The sequence below is a fragment of the Carassius gibelio genome, chromosome A4, assembly GCF_023724105.1.
Source record: "Carassius gibelio isolate Cgi1373 ecotype wild population from Czech Republic chromosome A4, carGib1.2-hapl.c, whole genome shotgun sequence".
Lineage (NCBI taxonomy): Eukaryota > Metazoa > Chordata > Actinopteri > Cypriniformes > Cyprinidae > Carassius > Carassius gibelio.
The window spans coordinates 1,363,040-1,385,112 of NC_068374.1; the positions used below are offsets into that span (position 1 = coordinate 1,363,040).

The 22,073-nt window shown below is 40.6% G+C and overlaps 2 protein-coding genes across 2 annotated transcripts; both read left to right on the forward strand.

The window, feature by feature from the left end:
* The first annotated feature begins 108 nt into the window (after window positions 1-108).
* Window positions 109-19,634, forward strand: LOC127980869 (prolactin receptor-like). Its single transcript, XM_052585474.1, has 8 exons — window positions 109-398; window positions 2,277-2,353; window positions 9,634-9,751; window positions 9,888-10,057; window positions 10,513-10,691; window positions 10,792-10,945; window positions 15,591-15,612; window positions 19,463-19,634. The coding sequence occupies exons 2-8, from the start codon at window positions 2,281-2,283 to the stop codon at window positions 19,632-19,634; spliced, it is 888 nt and encodes a 295-aa protein (XP_052441434.1). The 5' UTR covers window positions 109-398; window positions 2,277-2,280.
* A 156-nt stretch (window positions 19,635-19,790) lies between these two features.
* LOC127968082 (uncharacterized) lies at window positions 19,791-21,990 on the forward strand. The gene is made up of 2 exons (XM_052568974.1): window positions 19,791-19,902; window positions 20,100-21,990. The coding sequence occupies exons 1-2, from the start codon at window positions 19,798-19,800 to the stop codon at window positions 21,132-21,134; spliced, it is 1,140 nt and encodes a 379-aa protein (XP_052424934.1). The 5' UTR covers window positions 19,791-19,797; the 3' UTR covers window positions 21,135-21,990.
* Window positions 21,991-22,073: the final 83 nt, after the last annotated feature.

The following is a 22,073-nucleotide window of genomic DNA, read 5'->3' on the forward strand; positions in this document are numbered from 1 at the left end:
ATCATGCGACTAAAACAAACCCAATACATACAGATGTGTGGTGAGTTTGTGTAGTATGCAGTAATTGATTTGTGCTTCCTGCACTGTGTCGTGTGGGAGTGAATCTGGTCTGACAGGTTTTAGTCTTGTTCCCAGGGACTTGCTGAGTTTCTAGATCTCTCCGCTGTTTGTTTGTTAGTTGTTGTCATATGATCTGCTGTATCAGGATTACTCCTTTATCTCCTCTGTAAGCTCATCTTCATGAACACAAGAGCAGGTGTGTAGTGAGTGTGGAGAGAGAAGTGTCGGGTTCATCAAGGTAGAGGCGTTCAGCTGTTAAAGTGGCGAGAGGTATGAGAACTGAACATGGACTCTGTCTGAAGCGCTTTCTATCGGACTCAATCCTGCTGATCTAACAGGTCCGTTCAGCTTCTTTTCTGCATTTCCCCTGCTCTGGCTTGCTTTCTAATCTAGTGTTTTAATAAACCTGGCAAATATAGCTGGCTCTGAGACAGATAGCTTGTGCTCTTTTATTGTAAATGTGCTGAAGTATGTTAAAATGAACATGTCTGTCAGTGTAATGGATCCCGTTTGGACATAAAACACCTCATCTGTCTTTGAGATGACAGATCTTTCATATCATGTGTTAACATGATGGATGTCATCCAGTTGGAGGTTTATTGTGTCATATATAACACATATAAGAGAATAAGATAAGACCTGAATCATAGAGAGACAACAGATATTGACTAAGACTGCTCTTTTAGTAAAACAGTAATTATTGTAATATTCTACAAAGCTTTTTTATATTGCTATTGAACACATTTTACTGGACTGCACCGTTTTATTAACTGAAGTCTGTTTTAGAATTGATTCTTGTGTTTGTGTTAAAGGTATTCATCATGTATTTAGGAAGTTATTCAGACAGATCACAGCAATGAGAATGTGATGTAAAAAGTGTGTAACTATCATAACTATCAGGCTTCATTGTAATTATACAACATTTATTTTGTAAATGAATTAATTATGTGTGTGTGTGTGTGAGAGATTCCTGCTGTTGAGACTCTAAAGCTTCGTACCATCAGTGTTTTATCACTGTTTTTTTCACTGGAAGTGTTCTCACATGTCAAAAGTCAACCTCAGGTCACTTAACTACCAGAAAACAAAGCATTAACAGATGTTAGACTGCACTACTTTAAAATAAATGTTGTTTGTAATGAACAGCATTATAATAATTATTGTTCTGTTCTGAATGTCACTAAGAGTGCAGTATTGGGCTGAGTTCACTGAACAGCGTTCTTAGAGGAAACAGATCCTGACTAGCATTAGCATCCCATCATGCCTCACAACAACACATATCACGCCAGAGCCGCATTCACAACAGCATTAAAGATTGTTTTCATGCCTGTCATCACTCTGCTTTTGTGTAACACAGTTAGATCAAAGATTGGTGCTTCGAGGAAACGATGTGGAAGCTACAGTCACTATGAATCATTTCCTGGGTTTCTCCAGTCGAGGCTTTAATGTTCATCATGTTTGTCTTTCATCATCGTTATGTAACATCTAAACACTCATCTTTTTCACCTGCACTTAACCAAATAACACCAGCACTTTTCCTTTTCTTGTCTTTTTCATTGAATTAAAAAAAAAAACAAATAAAAAATACCTGGCTATGTGTTCTGTACTAGACTAACTGAGACTTGTTATGGCACTTGTATACTGTTGTTGTTCTCTTGTTGACCTGACTGCTTCTATTGTTCTCATTTGTGAGTCGCTTTGGAGAAAAGCATCTGCTAAATGATTAAATGTAAATGTAAATGTAATAACTCTCTTCACCTCTAATGTCAACTGTGTGTTATTTGTGTTTAGAGTTAACTAATAGATATATATCGGTTCAGTGATTTAAGGCTGTTGTAGGTTTTCTGAGATCAAACCAGCCGTTGAAGTAAGGAATAACAGACTCTGAGTTTTTAGAAAAATGAAGGTGGTGATGCAGCTGGGGTGTTGACAGGCTTGCCCTGCATTTCTGTGGAGGTTTTGCCCTCCAGGTCTTGGAGACAGTCACGTGACTGAAAGCTGTGAATTCGAGTCCTCGTGGCATAATGAGGGTTTTTCCAGTATTTCCAGTTCCCATCAGCCTTTGTCAACAGATCTCAGTGTTTTTAAAGATGTGTGCCTCTGAAGTTCTGCATGATGTGGGATTTATTGTTACACCTGTGTGTGTGTGTGTGTGTGCACACTGTGTATTTACTGTCAGCTCATGCAGACAAGTGTAGCAGTGCTGTTTTGTGTTGCAGTCGCATGATGCTGTGCTTTCTGCTCCTGACGCTTCACTGGATGACCGTCACTGAAGCGCTGCAGTCGTCCAAGGAAGGTGAGTAAAGACCTCGTCACGGATCACAGAACAAACCAAACGAAAGGGAGGTGTGTGCTAGAGGAGGAGGAGGAGTCATTGGTGATTGGGGTGTGGTTTGCAGAACTCTTCACACTGGATGAGAAGCATTACAACGCAGTATAATTGGACCAAATCCTTATTGATGCACTACGAAAAGATTCTTATACATTGTACATTTTACACTCTAGTCTACATTTGAATATTAGAAACAGAGCTGATAGCATGCATTAGATGATTTTGAATAATTGATTTTTACAATAGAGATCTGACGATTCTGAAAACAAAACATCATACAACCAAACAAAATAATCTTGTCTAGATTTTAACAAATGAGTCTATTTGAAAATATTTATTATTTTAAAAGAATTAATTATGGAAAAGAGTCACTTGAAATAAGAGAATGAAGATTGTTTCATCCAGTGTTTTTTAAACAAAGACATCACTGGCATAATGTAGCATACACATCTCTTTATTTGAAACATAACATTTGTTCTAAAGGCCAGTTACTCTTTATCACAACATCGGAGTCAATATCCGAACTTTTATTCCAGTACTTTCGTTATTATTTAATGTTTGCAAAACAGAAATGTAGCCTACTGTTTGTGAAGCTGTTAAATATTCAGATGGGATTGTGACTTCAAAGGTTTACATATCAAAATTATCGTCATTTAAGAATAAGATTGCGTGTGTTTGAATGGAGATCATGATCTTTTAACAGGATCGCGAATACATATGAACTTATATGAGGCTTCTGCGATCCATGGCAATCAATTCCAACCTCTCATTTATATACCACCAACTAAATATATCAAGTGCAATGCAAATTAGTGTAGTCGCAAATAAAGAAATAAAGAAGCCAGAGTATGTTAAAAAGAACTGGAGGGCTGAAGGTTTGCTAGAAGTTTTGATAAAGCTGGTATTGCATTAGTAAATCCTTGCGCTAGCACAAACTGTTAGTGAAACTGGCCTTTAAGACTTTTAAAATATATAGAATAACTAGTTATATGTAATGGAATTATTTAATTGAATACAAAATAAATTTAACTGTAATCTGCTACAGGCACTGAGAAAAAAAATTGTAATTACAGTTACTCGTGAAATGTTAATGATTATAGGATTACATCTGAATATTTTCACACACACATTCAGATATGGGCCCGGTTCCCCGATAACGCTCACTCTTAGCGCACTAAGAAGACTCAAAAGATATATCTTACCAAAGTTGTTTATGTTTCTAAGTGTGTTCCCCGAAGTGTCCCTTAGGAAGCTTCTTAACACGCTGCCTCTTACGGCCGACGTAACAAGAGCGCTGTACCGAGTGAAGGTGCTGAATTAGTTTGCATCGATTGGTCATGAATCGATTTTCCACTTCACGCGAAGGTGCAATACATCGTTAAGAAAGACAACACGTTCTAATTAAACATTCCTCAAATTATTACAGTAACATTTATATTAACATACTTTAAGTTATCAGTAGAATATAGAATTTAAATTTAATTATCAAATGGTCAGTAATATGTTCACACGATATGTTGTGACGGTTAGACGAACCGGGGATCCCTCGCTAATCTTCCACCCTCCTTATCCCGCTGTGCCGCTTGTGCCGCTTCTTGACATGGGTTTAACGACTTATAAAAATTATATAACACACTTTTATATTAATGGTGAGGTACTTTACAATCAGAATTGATTGGCAAGCAGCTGCAGTTACTTCTGTTTAGTGCGGTATTGATTGCAATTGGTTTATGTTTTCAATATAAAGCAACCTATCTACAATGAACAGAGAGAAGGAGAGTTAGATACAGAATATGCTGGGGAAGAAACGTAAAACAGGGCACCAAGCCTCTCGTCAGAGGAACTTGAAGTTTTGCTGGACATTGCCACCAGGTCAGAGATCACACCCCAATGGTCCACTATAACCTGCACGTTTATGGCTGCGTGTCCCTTTCGCGATATGTATGCCTGATCAATCACTGATGGATTGGTGATAGGGATGAGTGTGCCATCCACCAGGATGTAATCCCCGACATGGCGCAGAAGGGCGTTGGTGACAGTGTGGACGCATCTAGACACAGAGGTCTTGATTAGGTCGTAGCCCTCTCCCACGACCTCAATGAATCTCTCTGTAGCAAAAAAAAAAAAAACACGTAGCACTGGGCTTCAGGGCTTAAAGCTTAATTCCACCGCATTATCCTGGCAAGCGCAGGTCTGAGAAGGTCCAGCAGCTCCATAATGAGTTGTCTTGGGAGGCGATTTTTTTTTTATATAGTCACATCAGGCAAATTGTCAAAAGGGCTTAAGTTTTGCCAAATAAAAAAATTGACATGGACTAAACGGCTCCGCGTCAGGCTCCGTCTTTGATTCAATTAAGGACACGTTGGATCGCTGTTATGGTCGCTTACTGGACACAACCATGACTACCCATTTATAGATCTTAGCCATTTAGAGCCAAATTGTTTGCCAGATTTTAATTATCAAAAAACTGATTGTCAATTCGCTTTAATTACATTACGAAAAAGCCTAGGCTAATTAACACCATATTAGTTCTGATACCACATAAAGTCAACTTCATAATTAGGCCAGTATCCATTGCGGTTATGAGTCTTAAAATGTCCATAACATAAAATCATTGTTGAGCCACAACATTGTCAACATACTATAGTTTGACTTGTACTGCGCTGCGCTGGTTTCTAAAGACTGCTGTACAGTAGCGTCTTGAGCTCAAACAACACTAAGAGAGATCTTCCGAATGGTCCAGACTAGGGATGTTGCGGTGACAGATTTTTTCCACCGGTTAATCGACGTATAAAAAAAAACGGTAATCCCGGTGTCACCAGGGTTGCGTGTCGGGGATTTCAGGTGGCCGAAAATGCGGACGTGCAGACGTGGACACGTCTCAATTTACTTTCACTCTAATTAGCGGCAATTCAGTAGCATTTGTTTGAATTAATCATGGGTTAATTTATTCTATTCTTAATAAAAATACTCAAAACAATAAGACACTCGCTTGTATTACACACATATTTATTGCAAAATGAATAATAACTTAACACACCATGCAAAAACTAAACAAAAGCACTTATGAAACACCTTTAAAGTGCATTTATTAATAAAACGAACCACTGCACACATCGTGCAAGTATCAAACAAGAAATTATATTTAAAAAAATCGCTATTCGTTAAATAAAGTGCCTGCCTTTTTCAGCAAAAAACAAACAAACAAACAAAAAAAACACAGCACAACCATCGAATATGAAACAAATGAATATTGGCTGTCGAGTGTGGTTATGAGGTCTCTGAAAGATTGCTTTTCAACAGTATTAAAAGACACCACTTCTTTGCATATGTATTTCGTCACTGCGTCAGTGCACGTGTTCCACCTCGCACTGTCCCTTTTATATTTTGTGCATTGCGCAAATTCACCACTTATCGAAGGCTGTGTTTGTGTGTCAGGCTTTTGTGGTCGATTTTTTGCCGCTGGACCCATCTTGGCCGCTTCATTTTTGTGGTGTGCTTGAAGATGTGCGTGTAAATTTGAAGTGTTACCTCCGGATGCTGCCACTTTCATCAGGCAAAGTTTACAGGTTGCCTCGTTAACGTTTTCAGGTTCCCTGTTGGCATTTGGTTTGAATCCAAAATATTTCCAAATAGGTGCTTTTGCATTTCGCTTTGAAACCAGATCTCAAATGATAAATGAAATCGGACACCTGCTGCTTTACTGCGGCACTCGTTCCACTTACGCTAAATTACGAAGGCACGTAGTCACTAACTAAGTGCTTTATTGCTATAGGCTAAAACTTCAACACGATGGGACGGTGCCGGTGGTCAAGTGATATGACCGGTAGGTGGGTTAAACACCGTGTATCACCGGTAACACCGACTATCGCAACAAGCCTAGTCCAGACCAACCTTACGAAATTGTGACTTACAGAAGATATACTTAGCGGTATATCTTGGGCGTGTCGGGAATCGTGCCACAAGGTTAAGAGAGAGGTTAAGGAATAGGTTAAGAACTACTTAGCGATAAGAACGTTTTGGGGAACCGGGTCAAGATTGATTCCTTTCATAAATCAGATTGATTGCTCAAAAAATGTTCAAGAATTTAGGACACAGAATAGCACACTTGGTAACGGTTTTATTCCATATTTGGGTTTATGTATATGCTTTATTTTTTGAATATTAACTGTTTTTGCAAGGCATTGTTAGATACCAGTGTTTCCCGTCATAGCTATCTAAAGAATTAATTTCTAAAACAGTATCATAGCTATTAAACTATATCTTTTTATTTTAAATCTGTATCAAACCTCAGAACGATCTCAAATTGAAATGTCGCTAAAGTCTGATTTTGTGGTGGCTGTGCTTTAAATGAATTATTTTTATCTTAATTCAAGAGATGAAGTATTTTGAACATAATCAGTGTTGAGTACTAGTGTAAAGTTAACCCTGCCTGTTTTAAATGTTTCAGGGTAATTCAGTTATTCTTTTGTTTTTATTCACAATTATTTAGAAATTTTAATTTAGAAAAGTAAATCAAAAGCAATCTAATTAAATCATTTACATAAATACACTATTTACTATATTGTATATCTGTTACATTTCCAAAGTAACCTTCCCCACACTGTTCAAAACGATCTGTTTGTGCCTCTGTGTGAAAGAAAGGGCTAGTAGTGCGAAAAATATGTTCTGATCATATTTCATGAGGCCTGATCCGCTCTGGTTTTCAGCTTTCCTCGGGTTTATCTTTCATGTGTGACGTCAACATATGATGACAGGCTGATGTAAGTAAATAAAGCACTTAGTAAACACTAAACCATTAGATCAGAGTCCTTAACTCACCCGCTAAAGCATGTCTATAGCACATTGAGAGAGAAAGAGAGTGTGTGTGTAGAGATGTAAATAAGTAACTACATTTGAGGAATAAATTGAATATACTACAAGATAAAATGGCTCTAAATGTAAATTTATTAGGCATACTCTCACTATTAACTATTACTAGCATATTTTCTGTTTATTAGTTCTTGTAAAGCTCATATTAATGCCTCATTCTGCCTTTCCATATTATAGATCCCTTAAACCTACCCCATATCTAAACATAACTACTATCTTACTAACTCTTAGTATGCAGCTTGTCTTTGCATCATGTATTAAATGTTTTTATATTGACTTTTAATGTGAAAACTGACCGTGAGTATATGTGAGATCTCAAATCGCCGGTATGTTTAGCTGCTCATTGCTGTGTTTATTCCTCTGCCACAGCGCTCTCTCTGTGTCTGTGTTTGTAGGAGTGTGTAGCTGCTAGCATGAGCCCACATGTCATAATCACACACTGAAGACACTAATGGAGCGTTTTGTGTTTAATGTTTTGCTGTCAGCAACTTAACGTGTAGCTAAATAAGTGAGTCAGTATGATCTGATTAGCACATTTAATTCAGCTGGTCAGAACAGTATAGCTGTGTGAATCAAATGAAAATAGTAGTGTAAATCTATCAGGATTCTTGAATGTGACTAACTCTTTTGATGGTATTTCAATACCATCAGTTTTGCTAGGTTACGAACTTAAAGGGATAGTTCAACCAAAAATTTTAATTAGCCCATGATTTACTCATCCTCAAGCCATCTATTCATCTGACTTCTTTTAGATGAATCCAATCAGAGTTCAGACAGGACCACTTTGGCAAGTTACTTGAGTGTATTGAACACAATTTATCTTTGGCAGTATGGTTCCTTATGGGGGTTCCTGCTCCCAAATTAATTGAACATACAAGAGGTTTAAACATTAATCCCCCGTAACCATTCGCTTGGAAATACATGAGAATTAGGACACTTAATAATGTCTTTAATGCAAACGGTGGTAATTGTGTAGATGTGGCAGTGGGACGTCTATCCTGTAGCCTGGTTATGAAGATGGGTGTCTCTCAGCAGTCAGGTCCATGCCAACCCAGACTGGAATAGTGATCTGAAACAAAGAAGACAACAACCAGACGGTCCACAGTAATGTGTTCATGCTTATAATGGGGAGGGAGGGAGGGAGGGTTGCGAGCCGCTGAGCATACTTACCAAGCCGTAGTGCCACGTATAGATATGTACATATGTCCCGTGTGTAATAGGAGAATGGCAGTAGTTGGAGCGATTTGACAGCTGACTGCATCAGCTGGGCGCAGCCTATGCCTCCGTGGCCTGACTGAACTAACGCTGCCCTCGATTCATATTAAAAATTGTCCTGGCTCTTTCAAGCTTTATAATGGCAGGGAATGGCTGTTGATATTCAGTAGTCCAATAGAAATCTAATAAAGTGTATGCATCCATTATAAATAGTGATGTGCCAGAATATGTCATCCGCTCGACCCGTTTCTTACACAAGTGCATTGCTTCACTTCACAAGGCATCCATTACACTTTTTATGATGGACTTCTGCACTTTTATGGGATTCAAAATTTCAACCACCATACATTGCCATTATAAAGCTTGGAAGAGCCAGGATATTTTATTACTTTATTTTAACTCTGATTGTATTTGTCTGAAAGAAGAAAGTCATATACATCTGGGATGGCTAAAAGGTGAGTAAATCATGGGCTAATCTTAATTCTTGGGTGAACTATCCCTTTAGGTTTAACTGTTGTTTAAAGAGTATGTTTGTTTCACACATTGTTTGTGTGACAAGTTAATTGATGTCCATTCAAAGCTGTAGTCATTCAAGGGATGTATTTTGTGCCAAAAGCAATGATTCACAGCTTAGCTCACATAGACTGTTGTTGTAAAAAACTGTAATTGAGCACAATAAGATGTTCTTCTTCATAACGTTTTATTATCTTCATGCTTCATATTGCGGTAGGAAATTACCACATCAACTCAAAGAGCTGGAAATATCAAAGTCAACATCTACATCAACACTTGACATGTTTCCGCGCCATTCTGGGGAGCGATTCCCAAAAGCATCATTAGCCAACTATGGTCACAAGTACCGTTGTTACCAACATGGTTCAACGATTCTGTGTTTCCCAAAACCATTGCTTACATTACATAGTAAGAACTACAGCTCTGGACCTGAGGTTAGAAGCACAGTTTCTTATTAATAAGGGCATATAGCTTAAATAAATGATGCTCTTGGGCACAATAAGCAAGCTTACATACAGTGTAGTACAACCTATACATTCTGTGTTTATTCTGACACCACTGTAGTTGCTTCATGTAATTTGTCACTGCTATGCTGCAATAGATGTCTTCTCTGAGATCTTCAGTCTTTGTTTGCTTCATTGCAGATGGTAAAAGGCCGTATATTTACCGCTGCCGCTCGCCCAACATGGAGATCTTCACCTGCTGGTGGCATCCGATCGCTAATCAGGACAACGTCACCTACACGCTCCTGTACACCATGGGGTGAGATTTCACAGCGTGCCTTTAATACATCTGTGTAACTTTCAATCGCTCTGATTTATCATCATTTTCACCAGATTAGTGTGTGTTATGTAGCGTGTAGCTGTTGATAGTGAACAGACGTCATGTCTCCTCACAGTGAGCGTGCTCCTCAGGAGTGTCCTGATTACGTGAGCGGCGGCATCAACAGCTGCTTCTTTGATGCCAAACACACTCAGGTCTGGGAGATGTACTGCATGAACGTGACGGCACACACACACACGGGGCCCATCACCTCTCGGAAACACTGCCTGGACGTGGTCGAGATAGGTGATGCTTTACACTAAATATTACACATGCTATAAAACATTAGGATATGATGAAGCTGGCATCAGCTCTTGAAAAAGCTTCTCTAGCTTCATCCACTGAGCTCGGCTCAGACCTGCAGACTGTTCGCACTCAGCTTGATTTTTCTTGTTCAACACTTCACTCATACAGTTTAATATACAGTTATATACACTGATTATTCTGTAAAATAAAGTTTTTTTTTTATTGGCATTGATGTGAAGGATACTTCATAGCATATAACAAGCACTATGAGAGTTTTCTTCAAACTACTGCTCTCTGTTCATACTGTCCAAATACTGACCCTACATTAGGCCTCTACACGGTTGTAAATGTTCAGGCTTTCACAGTGTGTCTTCGTGAACTCTTCTGTTCTAGGTTTCTCCTGAGGTTTGCTCATCATCATGTTTGTTAATGAGTCTCGTGTTCTTTGTTCCCAGTGGAAACCGACCCTCCCTTTAACCTGACATATATCATGCTGAACGAGAGCATCGGTGAAGAGGGCCGCAATGTTTTAGTGTCCTGGCTGCATCCGAAAGAGTCTCTGGTTCATGAGCAACTGATGATGCTGGTCTACGAGCTGCGCTACAGAAACCTCGCTCAGCCAGACAACTGGAGGGTACAGACACACAGAGTCTGCTTATCATGTCTCCATTTTTATGATAAATGTAGAAGAGACAGGAATGGAGATGAACAATTTGTCTTCTATTGGTCTGTAGGTAATGGAGCGTTTGCGCGAGCCTCATGTGGAGTTTTTGGATCTGCCGGTGGGAAGGTATGAGTTCAGTGTGCGCTGCCGCACCACCAGCAACAAACACTGGAGTGTATGGAGTGAGTCCATCATCGTCAGCATCAACGGCAGAGCTCTGTCCGGTACTCACAAACACTTACACATATATCAACCCATCTGTCATGAGCAGTGTTTAGAAAAACGGCGTTTAAAAGAACAGCGTTAGGTAACGACGTTATTTTTTCAGTAACGGGGTAATCTAACTAATTACTTTTCCCGTTGTTACAACGCCGTTAACATTACTGGAGGTTAAATGCGGTGCGTTACTATGCATTGATTTAATAGACTATGCTATCCGAATGCACCCCTGGCTCACACAGCGAGTGAGTTGGGTTAATAACGGGATAAGCGATTATGATTGGCTAAGGCAGAGTCATGTGTTTCATGGTAGCCAATCAGAGCCAGTGTTTTTACGCCAGCGGCGCTAAACACACACACACGAACGCGCGCACACACGCAACAGCTAAACAGAGATTCGCAGCAGCAGCAGAGATGGCGAGTCAGGAGCAATCCGATGAAAAGTTGGCATTTTCAAGGTGGAGATATAAGCACTACTTCAAATTCATTGTGGTCAAAGGCAAGAACGTGCATGTAATGTGTACATGCAATGTGTGACACACATCTACAAAGCTAGTGGCCAAAAACACTTTTCTTACAAAGACAAAGATAAAGTGCAGGATAAAACTCTTGCTGTCTGTTGACGTGCAATAAATATCGAAAGTTATGTACGAACACATGTCTGTTCTACTCTTTTCAACTGACTTGTGAAAACTGCTAAAAATATATATATATATATATATATATATATATATATATATATATATATATATATATATATGTGTGTGACCTTTGGTTAATCTGGCCCGGTTTGCCCCATTCTTCCACAGCACTCACACACACTCAGATTGTGGATGATATTTTACTTTATTTCCCTGCACACAGAGCAGTGGAAAGAAGAGAATTGTGAGTCACGCTAATACAGCTCCATCGGTTCAGAAATGATTTCAGTTTTTTTTTTAGAGAGCACATGGAAAAAATGGCGCACATTAAAAGAGTTCGTGCAAACAGAAATAAAACTATCAAATAAAACACACTCAAAAATCAATTAATGTCCACTGTGTGCAATCCCAAACATACATCTCCTAACATTCAATATAAAACTAGTATTTTTACTTTTAATGTGGAGCTGCAACAGAAACGACTCACCCACAGCAGTTCCCTCTAGCTCTGCTGCAGTTCATTCGAACTCCGTGTGCTATAGCGCCACCAGCGCAGCCAATAGGAAGCGCGATCACATTACAGCAGGATTTAATTAAAGAACCCTCATCTATAATATTTATCCCGTTACATACACCCCCCTTAAATCCTGCTTAATGTGGACAAACCATAACAAGAAAAACCAACAGTGAAGAAAGATAAAGAAAAAAAAGGGTATGGAATTCTCACTTTATGTTTACAATTATTAAAGAAGAGAAGACAAACTGCACTTGGAGTATGATTATCAGTCAATCAATGGATTCTTCAATAAGAAGTACCTAGAGACAAGGGAGGCGCCTAACCCCGGTCTGGAAGTAGACTAAAGAGATGCCCGTTACACCTCAAAAATTTCAACATGTAATAACTCAAGTGATTTCTTATCTCTTTATCAATTTGTTTCTGTGTTCTCTACTTTGCATGAAATCAAATATAACACTATGTAAAAATGCTTTTAACTAAATAAACAAAAGAACTCACTGTAGAGTCTGAACGGTCTATGTGTTGTTTGTTCATTTCATAAATCAGTCTTTTAGGTTGTTTTATGACTCTGCCAAGTCTAGTTCGAGTCACTACAGCCTCAACTTGTCTTGGCTGTGAGCACACCACAGATTCCTCTTCTTGGATGACTTCAAGTTCCCAGCATCAGTGCTTGCCGAGTCCAGTATCTCTGATACAGGCTGTACAGTTTGTATGTTTATCCTCCTCATCAAAACCACCAGGATTACTCAATACCCAGTTTGCAGTTCGGTCATCATGATCAACTTCCTGAGGATCAGTTTCATCATTCACATCATCATTCTTTTGATCAGATTCCTGATGTTCATCAACTGGTAGGAAGTTCACCGATAACAACAGATTTCTATGGACTACCCTCACTTTGTCAGAGTTGATTTCTCGAATCCTGTAAACATTGATATCAGGATACACTGCAGTGACTTCATATGGAGATGACTCCCATTTGTCAGAAACTTTTCTTCTACCTTTTTCACCTCTGTTCGCAACCAACACTCTATCTCCAACAGCCAGTGGACAGCCTTTTACCTTTCTGTTGTAAAGTCTGCCATGTCGTTCCTGCTCTCTCAGAGTGTGCATCCTTGCTATGCGAGCTGCTTCACGCAAATCTGTCTTCAACTTGGACACAAAATCTTTGTAATCCACCACATCTTGATTAAGAAGCACATTCTGAAACAGGACATCAATTGGAAGACGAGGAACTCTGCCAAACATAAGAAAGAATGGCGCAAAACCCGTTGTCTCATGTTCTGTGCAGTTGTAACAGAAAGTAAGTTGCTGAAGCATCTGTGGCCATTTAGATTTAACTTTAGGGGGTAATGTCCTGATCATGCTTCCAAGAGTCCTATTGAACCTCTCAGCAATGCCGTTACCCATGGGGTGGTATGGTGTTGTGTGTGATTTATCTACACCTGCCATGGTCAATAGTTCCTTGATTAACTTGCTCTCGAAATTAGCCCCCTGGTCAGAATGAATTCTTTTGGGGAATCCATAGACCAGAAAGAAGTCATTCCAGAGTCTTCTCGCAACCTGTTTGGCTGATTGATTCCGGCATGGAAATGCGTGGGCCATTTTTGTAAAATGATCAGTCACAATCAGCACATCTACCGACTTTCCTTCTTTGACCTCTGCTGACCAAAAGTCAATGCAGACCAGCTCAAGTGGTTCTGATGTACGGATATTTTCCAGTGGAGCACAAGCATTGGGTTCAGAGGTTTTACCAACCACACATCGATGACAATTCTTCACATGATCATCGATATCTTTTTTCATACCAATCCAGAAGAATCGTTGTTTTGCTAGAGACAGTGTTCTGCTACGTCCTTGATGTCCTGCGGCATCATGGAGACCATGAAGAACTTGCGCTTTCAATGAAACAGGTACAACAAACAGGTAGAGTTTCTTGTTTAGCTTCGGGTCTCTCTTTACCTTATAAAGTACACCATTACAGACAACCAGTTTATCATGGTGTTTCAACAGTTTCCGCACACTTGTGGATTCCTTTGTTTGTTCTTTCTTAGATGGTTTCCGACATCTTTAAATGTAGTACAAAATCCGACTCAAGGTACTGTCTTTCTCCTGTTCAAACACGATGTTGCTGTGTTGCAAAGGAGGGCTAAACTGTTGTGGTTGTGAAATGGCTGGCACTGTACCCAATACTTCACTCAAACCTCCAGTAGTGTGTGCTGCTAACACTGCAGAAACTTCCTGGCACCCAGAAGAACCTGAAGGTGAGAGTCCATCACTGGTTGGGTAACAAGAACATTTCCCATCCTTCTGCACCACCTGATGATTACTTGTGCACTTGAAAGCATCTTGGACAGTGTTGTCGACTACACCGCTAAGATCCTTCAAGAGAGACAAGTAGGGTTCAGTGATAAGGCGATGTCCTATGCAAGACTGAAAAAATGGCTCACGGCTCAAAGCATCAGCGACAACATTTTTCGTTCCTGTGACATACTTCAGATCAAAACTGTAAGATGCAAGTTTTGCCACCCATCGTTGCTCACATGCATCAAGTCGGGGTTTAGTCAGGATATATGTAAGAGGATTGTTGTCGGTCCATGCCGTAAAGTGCCGTCCCCTCAGCCAATGGCTAAACTTCTCACAGATAGCCCACTTTAGGGCAAAGAACTCCAATCTGTGAGCTGGATAGTTCATTTGTGAGCGAGACAGAGTTCTGCTTGCAAAGGCTATGGGTCTTGCAATCTCTTCACCTGGCAGAACCTGTGATAATACAGCTCCCACTCCGTCGAAGGATGCATCGATAGCCAAAACAAAAGTTCAGTCAAAGTCTGGGTGAGCCAGTGTTACATTTTTAGTTAGTTCTAGTTTTAGTGTGTGCAAGGCTTCTTCACAATCAGCTGTCCAGTCAGTCGGTGAAAGTTTGAGGTAACTAATTTTCTTTCTTGGATTACGTCCTTTTGTGACAGTTTTCTGTTTTACTGAACCTGATGTCAACTTGAATAGAGGCTTTGCTTTTGCTGAGCATCCTTCAATAAAATGTTGATAGTACAGAACCATTCCAAGAAAGGACCTGATCTTTTTCTGACATGGTGTTTTTCCATAAGGTTCCATCAGATCAGAAGCTTTAATATTGTTGATTGCCTCAACTTTACCAGGATCAGTCTTAATCCCTTCTTCACATACAATGTGGCCAAGGAATTTCACAGACCGCCTCAAGAAACAGCATTTCTTTGGAGCCAACTTTAGATTGTGATGTGACAACCGCAAAAGAACCAATTCAAGACGTTGGAGGGCTACTGACTCACAAGGGGCAAACACCATCAAATCATCAAGGTAACAAAGAACGCTGCTGAAATTCTCATCTCCAAAAATAGACATCATCATTCTCATGAAAGTGGCTGGGCTATTAGAGAGACCCTGAGGAAGCCTATTATACTCAAGAAATCCAAATGGGGAAGAGAAAGCAGTGTACTTTTTGTGTTCTTCTTCTAGGGGGACATCGTAATACCCTGAGGTAAGATCCATGGTTGAGAAGGTGTTGCCTCCTAAAGCAGCTAACACATCAGACTGGTGTGGTAAAGGATAAGCATCTCTGATAGTCCTCGCGTTTAACCACCTAAAATCAGTCCAAATTCTGAGATCTCCATTCTTCTTCCAAACTAGTACGAGAGGGGAAGCATAGTCACTATGTGACTTGCGAATGATTCCTTTTTCCTCCATCTCATTCAAAGCTGTCCTCAATTTAGCATACTGGCTTGGTGGTATACACCTATATGGAAATCGGAAGGGTTTGTCATCCGTGAGATTAATTCGATGGACAAAGCCTTTAGCCTCTCCACAGTCCATTTTGTCTCTTGAGAAAACTGATTCATACTTCTCAATAATTTGCAACAACTTGTCTTTCCAGTGGGCTGAAACTTCACATGACTCCAAGTCAAGTTCACCAAGGTTCAAATCACTCAAGACTCGCTTCATCTCTTCACCGGATCTAGGTGGTAAGGGTTCCTCAGTACACTGCAGATTAGATTGAATCTGTTTCGGCAATGGTAAATCTTGCACAGCAATACAAGGTGACACGTCAGCTATTTTTGCATTTCTCTTCAACACAACTCTGTGATTAGTGGGATTGATGACTTTTAAGGGGATAGAACCATCTCCCCATAGTGGTGTAATGACCCTTCCGACCAATATTCACATTGGTCTTGTTCTGGACTTGGTCGGTTCCACAATGACAGTGCTGCCTACTGACAAGACAGAAGACTGAGGTAGCTTACCCCAAACCAGATGTTCTGTTTGTGGCTCTAAAATCACACTCCTATGTAACTTTACTGTACCGACTTTTTCAGGTATGGATTCGCCTCTCCATCTTTCTGCATTTGAGAAAAGAGATAGAAACATACAACACTCATCACTCTCATTGTTACTTGACTTAGACATGAGCCTCCAGTAACCATCAGTTTCTCTCAGTTGCATCAGAAGTCTCTTTATGACGTTTGTGCCCAAAATCATCTCTTCGGTCTGCCCAGGCACAACTAAAGCAGGAATTATCATGGAGCAACCGTACACTGTAGCTTTAAGATCATAGACTGCAGTGGGGGCAACACGATGGCCACCACAACCAACAATAACAATATCTTCTGCTGGCTGACTTATCATATCTGGGATATTTTTCAGCACCCGTTCTTCAGTGGACTCGCTAATAGTACATGCCATTGATCCACAATCAATTAAAGCCTTAATGAAAAGATCATTTTCAACTGAAACAGATGTGTAAAACAAGCTATCGGCTTTTGGAACTTTCTGAACACCCTGAAAGATGACCGTTTTGTCTGAAGTTACATCACTGAACATTTGACATAAAGACTCATAATCCATTTCATCTTCAAAACTGGATATGGGAGATTCACTCTCAAGATCTACGTGATCCTCCCTCACACGTAGATCACTTAGTTTGACTGCTGGTTGGCTGAGGAAGCATTCTTCCTTTCCTTTGGACACCGGAATCTGGGATGGTCAGGCGAAAAACACTGGAAACAGAGCCTTTTGTCTTTACAGTGAGTAAAAGCAGAATGTGACATGTCCTTGCACACTAAGCACGGTGTATCATTCAAGCCTGGAATTCTTGACATGGTGTTTCTCTTCCTATACTCCTTGCTCGCCTGTGCATTACTACTATTATTCATCAGAACTCTTTCCAACATATCGATCACTTTTTCCAGAGCCATGTTTTCTGACTGTTTTGACTGAAGTGAATCTTGTTCAGCTTTCACTGTGTTTGGGCCAGGACCTACACGCATCTCATTCATAGTGATTTTATTTTCACATTCAATCTGTCTGTTTCCTTGTCCAGTGGCTCTGAGATTTTTCTCTGAATGATACTCGTTAAGGATCTCTTGCACTGTCAATGGTTTTTGAACGAAACGTCAGTGCTAGATCTGAATTTGGACAGTTCCTAATGAACATGCATGTGACTTCGTTCAGTTGGTTGTCTAGTACCTTTCCCTGTTGTTTCAGACATTCAGCTGTGATGTCAGCAGTATGGTTCAGGCGTAACCAGTAATCAAAGGGATCCTCCCGAGGTTCTGGAAGAGTAGTGTAGAAATCTTGTAAAGGGACAGGAGAATACTGATGACAACTGAAATGCTTCCGTAATAAGGTGTAGATTGCATCTGGATTCGTTCTGATATCTAATCCGATTGACAGTATCCCCACTTTAACAACATCTTTGGCTTTGCCTCTCAAGTGGATTAAAATTTCTTCACCTTGCTCTTCAGTAGGCAGAAACCCCTTTTTTATGAAGTTCTTCATGAGCTCCACCCACTCATCGAGTGTAACAGTGTCTGATGTATCGCCTCTGAAAGTAGGAGGATCTTTAACTTCCCTCTGACGCACTACTTGAATCTGTGATGCAGTTGACATGGAGCACTGCTCAGGCGTGTATCTACTATTGTGGTTATTTTGAGTTTGCTTAGGTGCAACTTCTGATTGACTTTGCAAATTCAAATGTGCAAGGATACTATCTGCCAGTTGAAGGCCTACTTGCTGCACTATGTTACCCATCTGACTCATCATGTCACTGGTAAGGACTGGAGTTGATGTACTAATTGGCCGTGTAGTTTCAGAAGTGCAATTAACATTAACAGGGTTTTCATTAGCATTTGGCTCAAGAAATGCATTTGCTTCTAACCCCATACCATTGTTAGTGGCACCCATATTAGAGCTAATATCTGGGAAAGGAATAGGTGTCACTAATAGACCTCTCCCTCGACCAACACTAACCGGACTGCCCACATAACGAGATCCCGTGAACCTATTGTTTTCCATAATTAAGTAATAGGAGTATATAAATGGGAAAAGAAAAAAACCAATGTGTGTTCTATATTATACTGCTGTGATACCCGGAGTCAATAAAATATCAAATCACTTCAGAGTGTCCATTCAAAAGTCTCTTCCCTCTTTTTTTTTTTTTTTTAGTTTAAAGTCCAGCAATAACTAATAAAAGCTTAGCTGAAGGTCCTGTGCAGTGAAGAATGACGACAGGTCTGCCGGTCCGATGTTGGGATGATCTTCGACAACTTGATTGAAGTCCTGAGTCACGGCACCAATGTGACCTTTGGTTAATCTGGCCCGGTTTGCCCCATTCTTCCACAGCACTCACACACACTCAGATTGTGGATGATATTTTACTTTATTTCCCTGCACACAGAGCAGTGGAAAGAAGAGAATTGTGAGTCACGCTAACACAGCTCCATCTGTTTGAGAAATGATTTCAGTTTTTTTTTTAGAGAGCACATGGAAAAAATGGCGCACATTAAAAGAGTTCGTGCAAACAGAAATAAAACTATCAAATTACCCAAAAATATGAACAGAAAACACACTCAAAAATCAATTAATGTCCACTGTGTGCAATCCCTAACATACATCTCCTAACATTCAATATAAAACCAGTATTTTTACTTTTAATGTGGAGCTGCAACAGAAACGACTCACCCACAGCAGTTCCCTCTAGCTCTGCTGCAGTTCATTCGAACTCCGTGTGCTATAGCGCCACCAGCGCAGCCAATAGGAAGCGCGATCACATTACAGCAGGATTTAATTAAAGAACCCTCATCTATAATATTTATCCCGTTACATATATATATATATATATATATATTTTTTTTTTTTTTTTTATACAGTAACGCAAATAGTTACTTTCCCTGGTAACGAGTTACTTTTATTCTAGGGTAATTCAGTTACTAACTCAGTTACTTTTTGAAACAAGTAGTGGGTAACTATAACTAATTACTTTTTTAAAGTAACGTTCCCAACAGTGGTCATGACTGATAGCTGCTGCTCTAAGTGTGTCTCTCTTTGTCTCTCAGATCAAATGTTAGCCTTGATCCTTGTGACCAGCCTCACCATCATGATCTTCATCATCTTCACTTTGGGGAACATCCCACGAGGCAAGAGGTCAGTGACGTCATGAAGCTCATAGCTCTGGTCTCGTCTCAGACATTTAGTTCTGGCACCGACAGCCACAAATCTGCAGAATAGTGATTAATAAACATAAAAAAGGATTATTACCTGAAAATGTAAACATGCAAAAAAGGGTTCTGTGAGAGGTAAAGAATAAAAATGCTGAAAATTCTCTACTGGGATGTGCTATCAATAAAGATTTTTTTTTAGCTAAGTTCTGTGTGTTTTGTATCACTGTCTCATGGATGTTTTTCACTGCTTGTGTTCTTCCAGCAGGATTAAATCATTCCTCCTGCCAGCGATTCCCAAACCGTGCATCCCAGGACTTGAACCCGCTCTGCTGAAGGTCAGAGAGTCCCTTCACACATCACACACACCAGCTCAGAGTTACACTGTTTATTAGTAGTGTTCAGATCAGATAAACAGCTCAGATCAGAACATAGCTTAGCGACTGCATAGCAATGTCACGACAACTAGCACAACAATGTTGAACGATTTATTCAGAACTTAATTTGAAGTTCCTGCTCTTTCTTGTCCCAACAGAAGGGGAATATTGACGAGATCAATCAGCATTTCTCCAGTTTTCACTGCTACAAGTCGCCACAGTACTGCACGGAAACGTGGTACCAGGTAAACGTGGACACGAGTCCAGCTGTGACACCCAGTGTCCAGTCTGACGGTATACAGGAGGATGTGCTGATCAAGACAATCACACCGATTGTGCCGATCGGGCCAATCACGCAGTACGTCACCTGCCCTGATGGACAACAGTCTGTTCAGACTAACAGCACTCCTGCACCTTACTGCCACGGCTCCACCCCCTACTGTGAGGAAGACACGCCCCCTGCAGACCCTGGCCCTGCCCACCCGGCGCTCATGTCTGTCCCAGGCATGGACTACAGCATGATTCTAAGCCCCGTCCCCTACTGTGAGGAAGACACGCCCCCTCCAGACCTTGGCCCTGCCCACCCAGTGCTCAAGTCTGTTCCAGGAATGGACTACAGCATGATTGTAAGCCCCACCCCCTACTGTGAGGAAGACATGCCCCCTGCTGACCCTGGCCCTGCCCACCCAGCGCTCATGTCTGTCCCAGGCATGGACTACAGCATGATTGTAAGCCCCACCCCCTACTGTGAGGAAGACATGCCCCCTGATGACCCTGGCCCTGCCCACCCGGTGCTCATGTCTGTCCCAGGCATGGACTACAGCATGATTCTAAGCCCCGTCCCCTACCGTGAGGAAGATACGCCCCCTCCAGACCTTGGCCCCGCCCAACCAGAGCTCACGTCTGTCCCAGGCATGGACTACAGCATGATCCTAAGCCCCGCCCCCGTGGCGCCGCCCACTCAAGACTTCTACATGTGTGTGAATGGCGTGACGCCCGCCGGCACACTACATCTGGTGCCCTACCTGCAGCTCAACGAGGGAGCGGACTACAAAGCAGACAAGAACAGCCAGCTGGCAGCGCTGCTGGAGAAGCAGATGGAGGCGCTGTTGAGCAGGATAGAGTCGAACCCAAGCGAAGCTGTCATGCCTTCACAACCTCATTCACCAGACAGGATCTGCAGAAGCATCTAATAACACACACAGACACGAGCAGCGTATTAGGAGCAGTGCAGCAGGTGTTTAAGCGCTAAGTCTAGTTTAGCAGTGCTGCTCCTGCTTGATTAAAGTGACAACGCAATAATATGAACATGATTTTAATCTGATTCATTGAGTTTAGTTTGGAAAAATGTGTAGATTTCATATTATAGAAACTCAAGTAATTTATTTACCTACCAGTCAGATGAATTTTTCTTCTTCATGTAAATAAGATTTCACAGGCAATTAATGACGTGTGAGAGAGATTATCGTGTACAGAAGATCAGATCACAGATTTCATGGAAAGAGCAGAATGCCAGGTCAGACTAGAAATAACTGAAATGAGTAAAACACGTTTCTTTAATGGACAGATGGAAGAATAGAGAGAGAAAGGGTCACTGCTTGAGATCTCAGCAGGAATCCAGTCACTTCTTATCCATGACCAGCACATTTCAACTAAACTTCCTTCGAGTCTCGTCAGGATAAACATTTACTCTTAATTCTAGAAACTCTTTTGTAACACGTGTATATGGTTTGCTCGTTGAGTGAGTGATGATGTAATGTATGTACATCTATGATGAAGATGATGAGCCACACAACACAGTCCCATTGATGCATCCTAGTTTATACACTGATCCTCAAACATACGACAGTAAAGAAAGCGAAACATTCACTGTGTTTATAAGCAGTGTCACTGACGAGCTAAACTCAGTAGTTTGCTTAGTAGTTCATGTTTTTTTAATGAAAGACTCTGGAGTTTCTTTTTAAAGCATAAGACACAAACCCCAATATGTTTTAGTAGGTTGAACTACTATAATCTTTCACAACATTAAAAGTTGTTTGTTTGGACCACGTCAAATGTTTGAGTGGCAGTTTAATTGATGTGTTTGCAAATGTGCCTTTTGACAATTTTTTGTGTAATGTTTATTACTAGAA

What these genes read in the sequence shown, in the direction of transcription:
- LOC127968082 (XM_052568974.1), top strand. Translation starts at nt 19,798, where the DNA reads ATGGATGTTTTTCACTGCTTGTGTTCTTCCAGCAGGATTAAATCATTC. An exon ending in TTGAACCCGCTCTGCTGAAG is followed by an intron (nt 19,903 to 20,099) that starts GTCAGAGAGTCC and finishes TTGTCCCAACAG; the next exon opens with AAGGGGAATATTGACGAGAT.
- LOC127980869 (XM_052585474.1), top strand. Translation starts at nt 2,281, where the DNA reads ATGATGCTGTGCTTTCTGCTCCTGACGCTTCACTGGATGACCGTCACT. An exon ending in CCTGGACGTGGTCGAGATAG is followed by an intron (nt 10,058 to 10,512) that starts GTGATGCTTTAC and finishes CTTTGTTCCCAG; the next exon opens with TGGAAACCGACCCTCCCTTT. An exon ending in CTCAGCCAGACAACTGGAGG is followed by an intron (nt 10,692 to 10,791) that starts GTACAGACACAC and finishes ATTGGTCTGTAG; the next exon opens with GTAATGGAGCGTTTGCGCGA.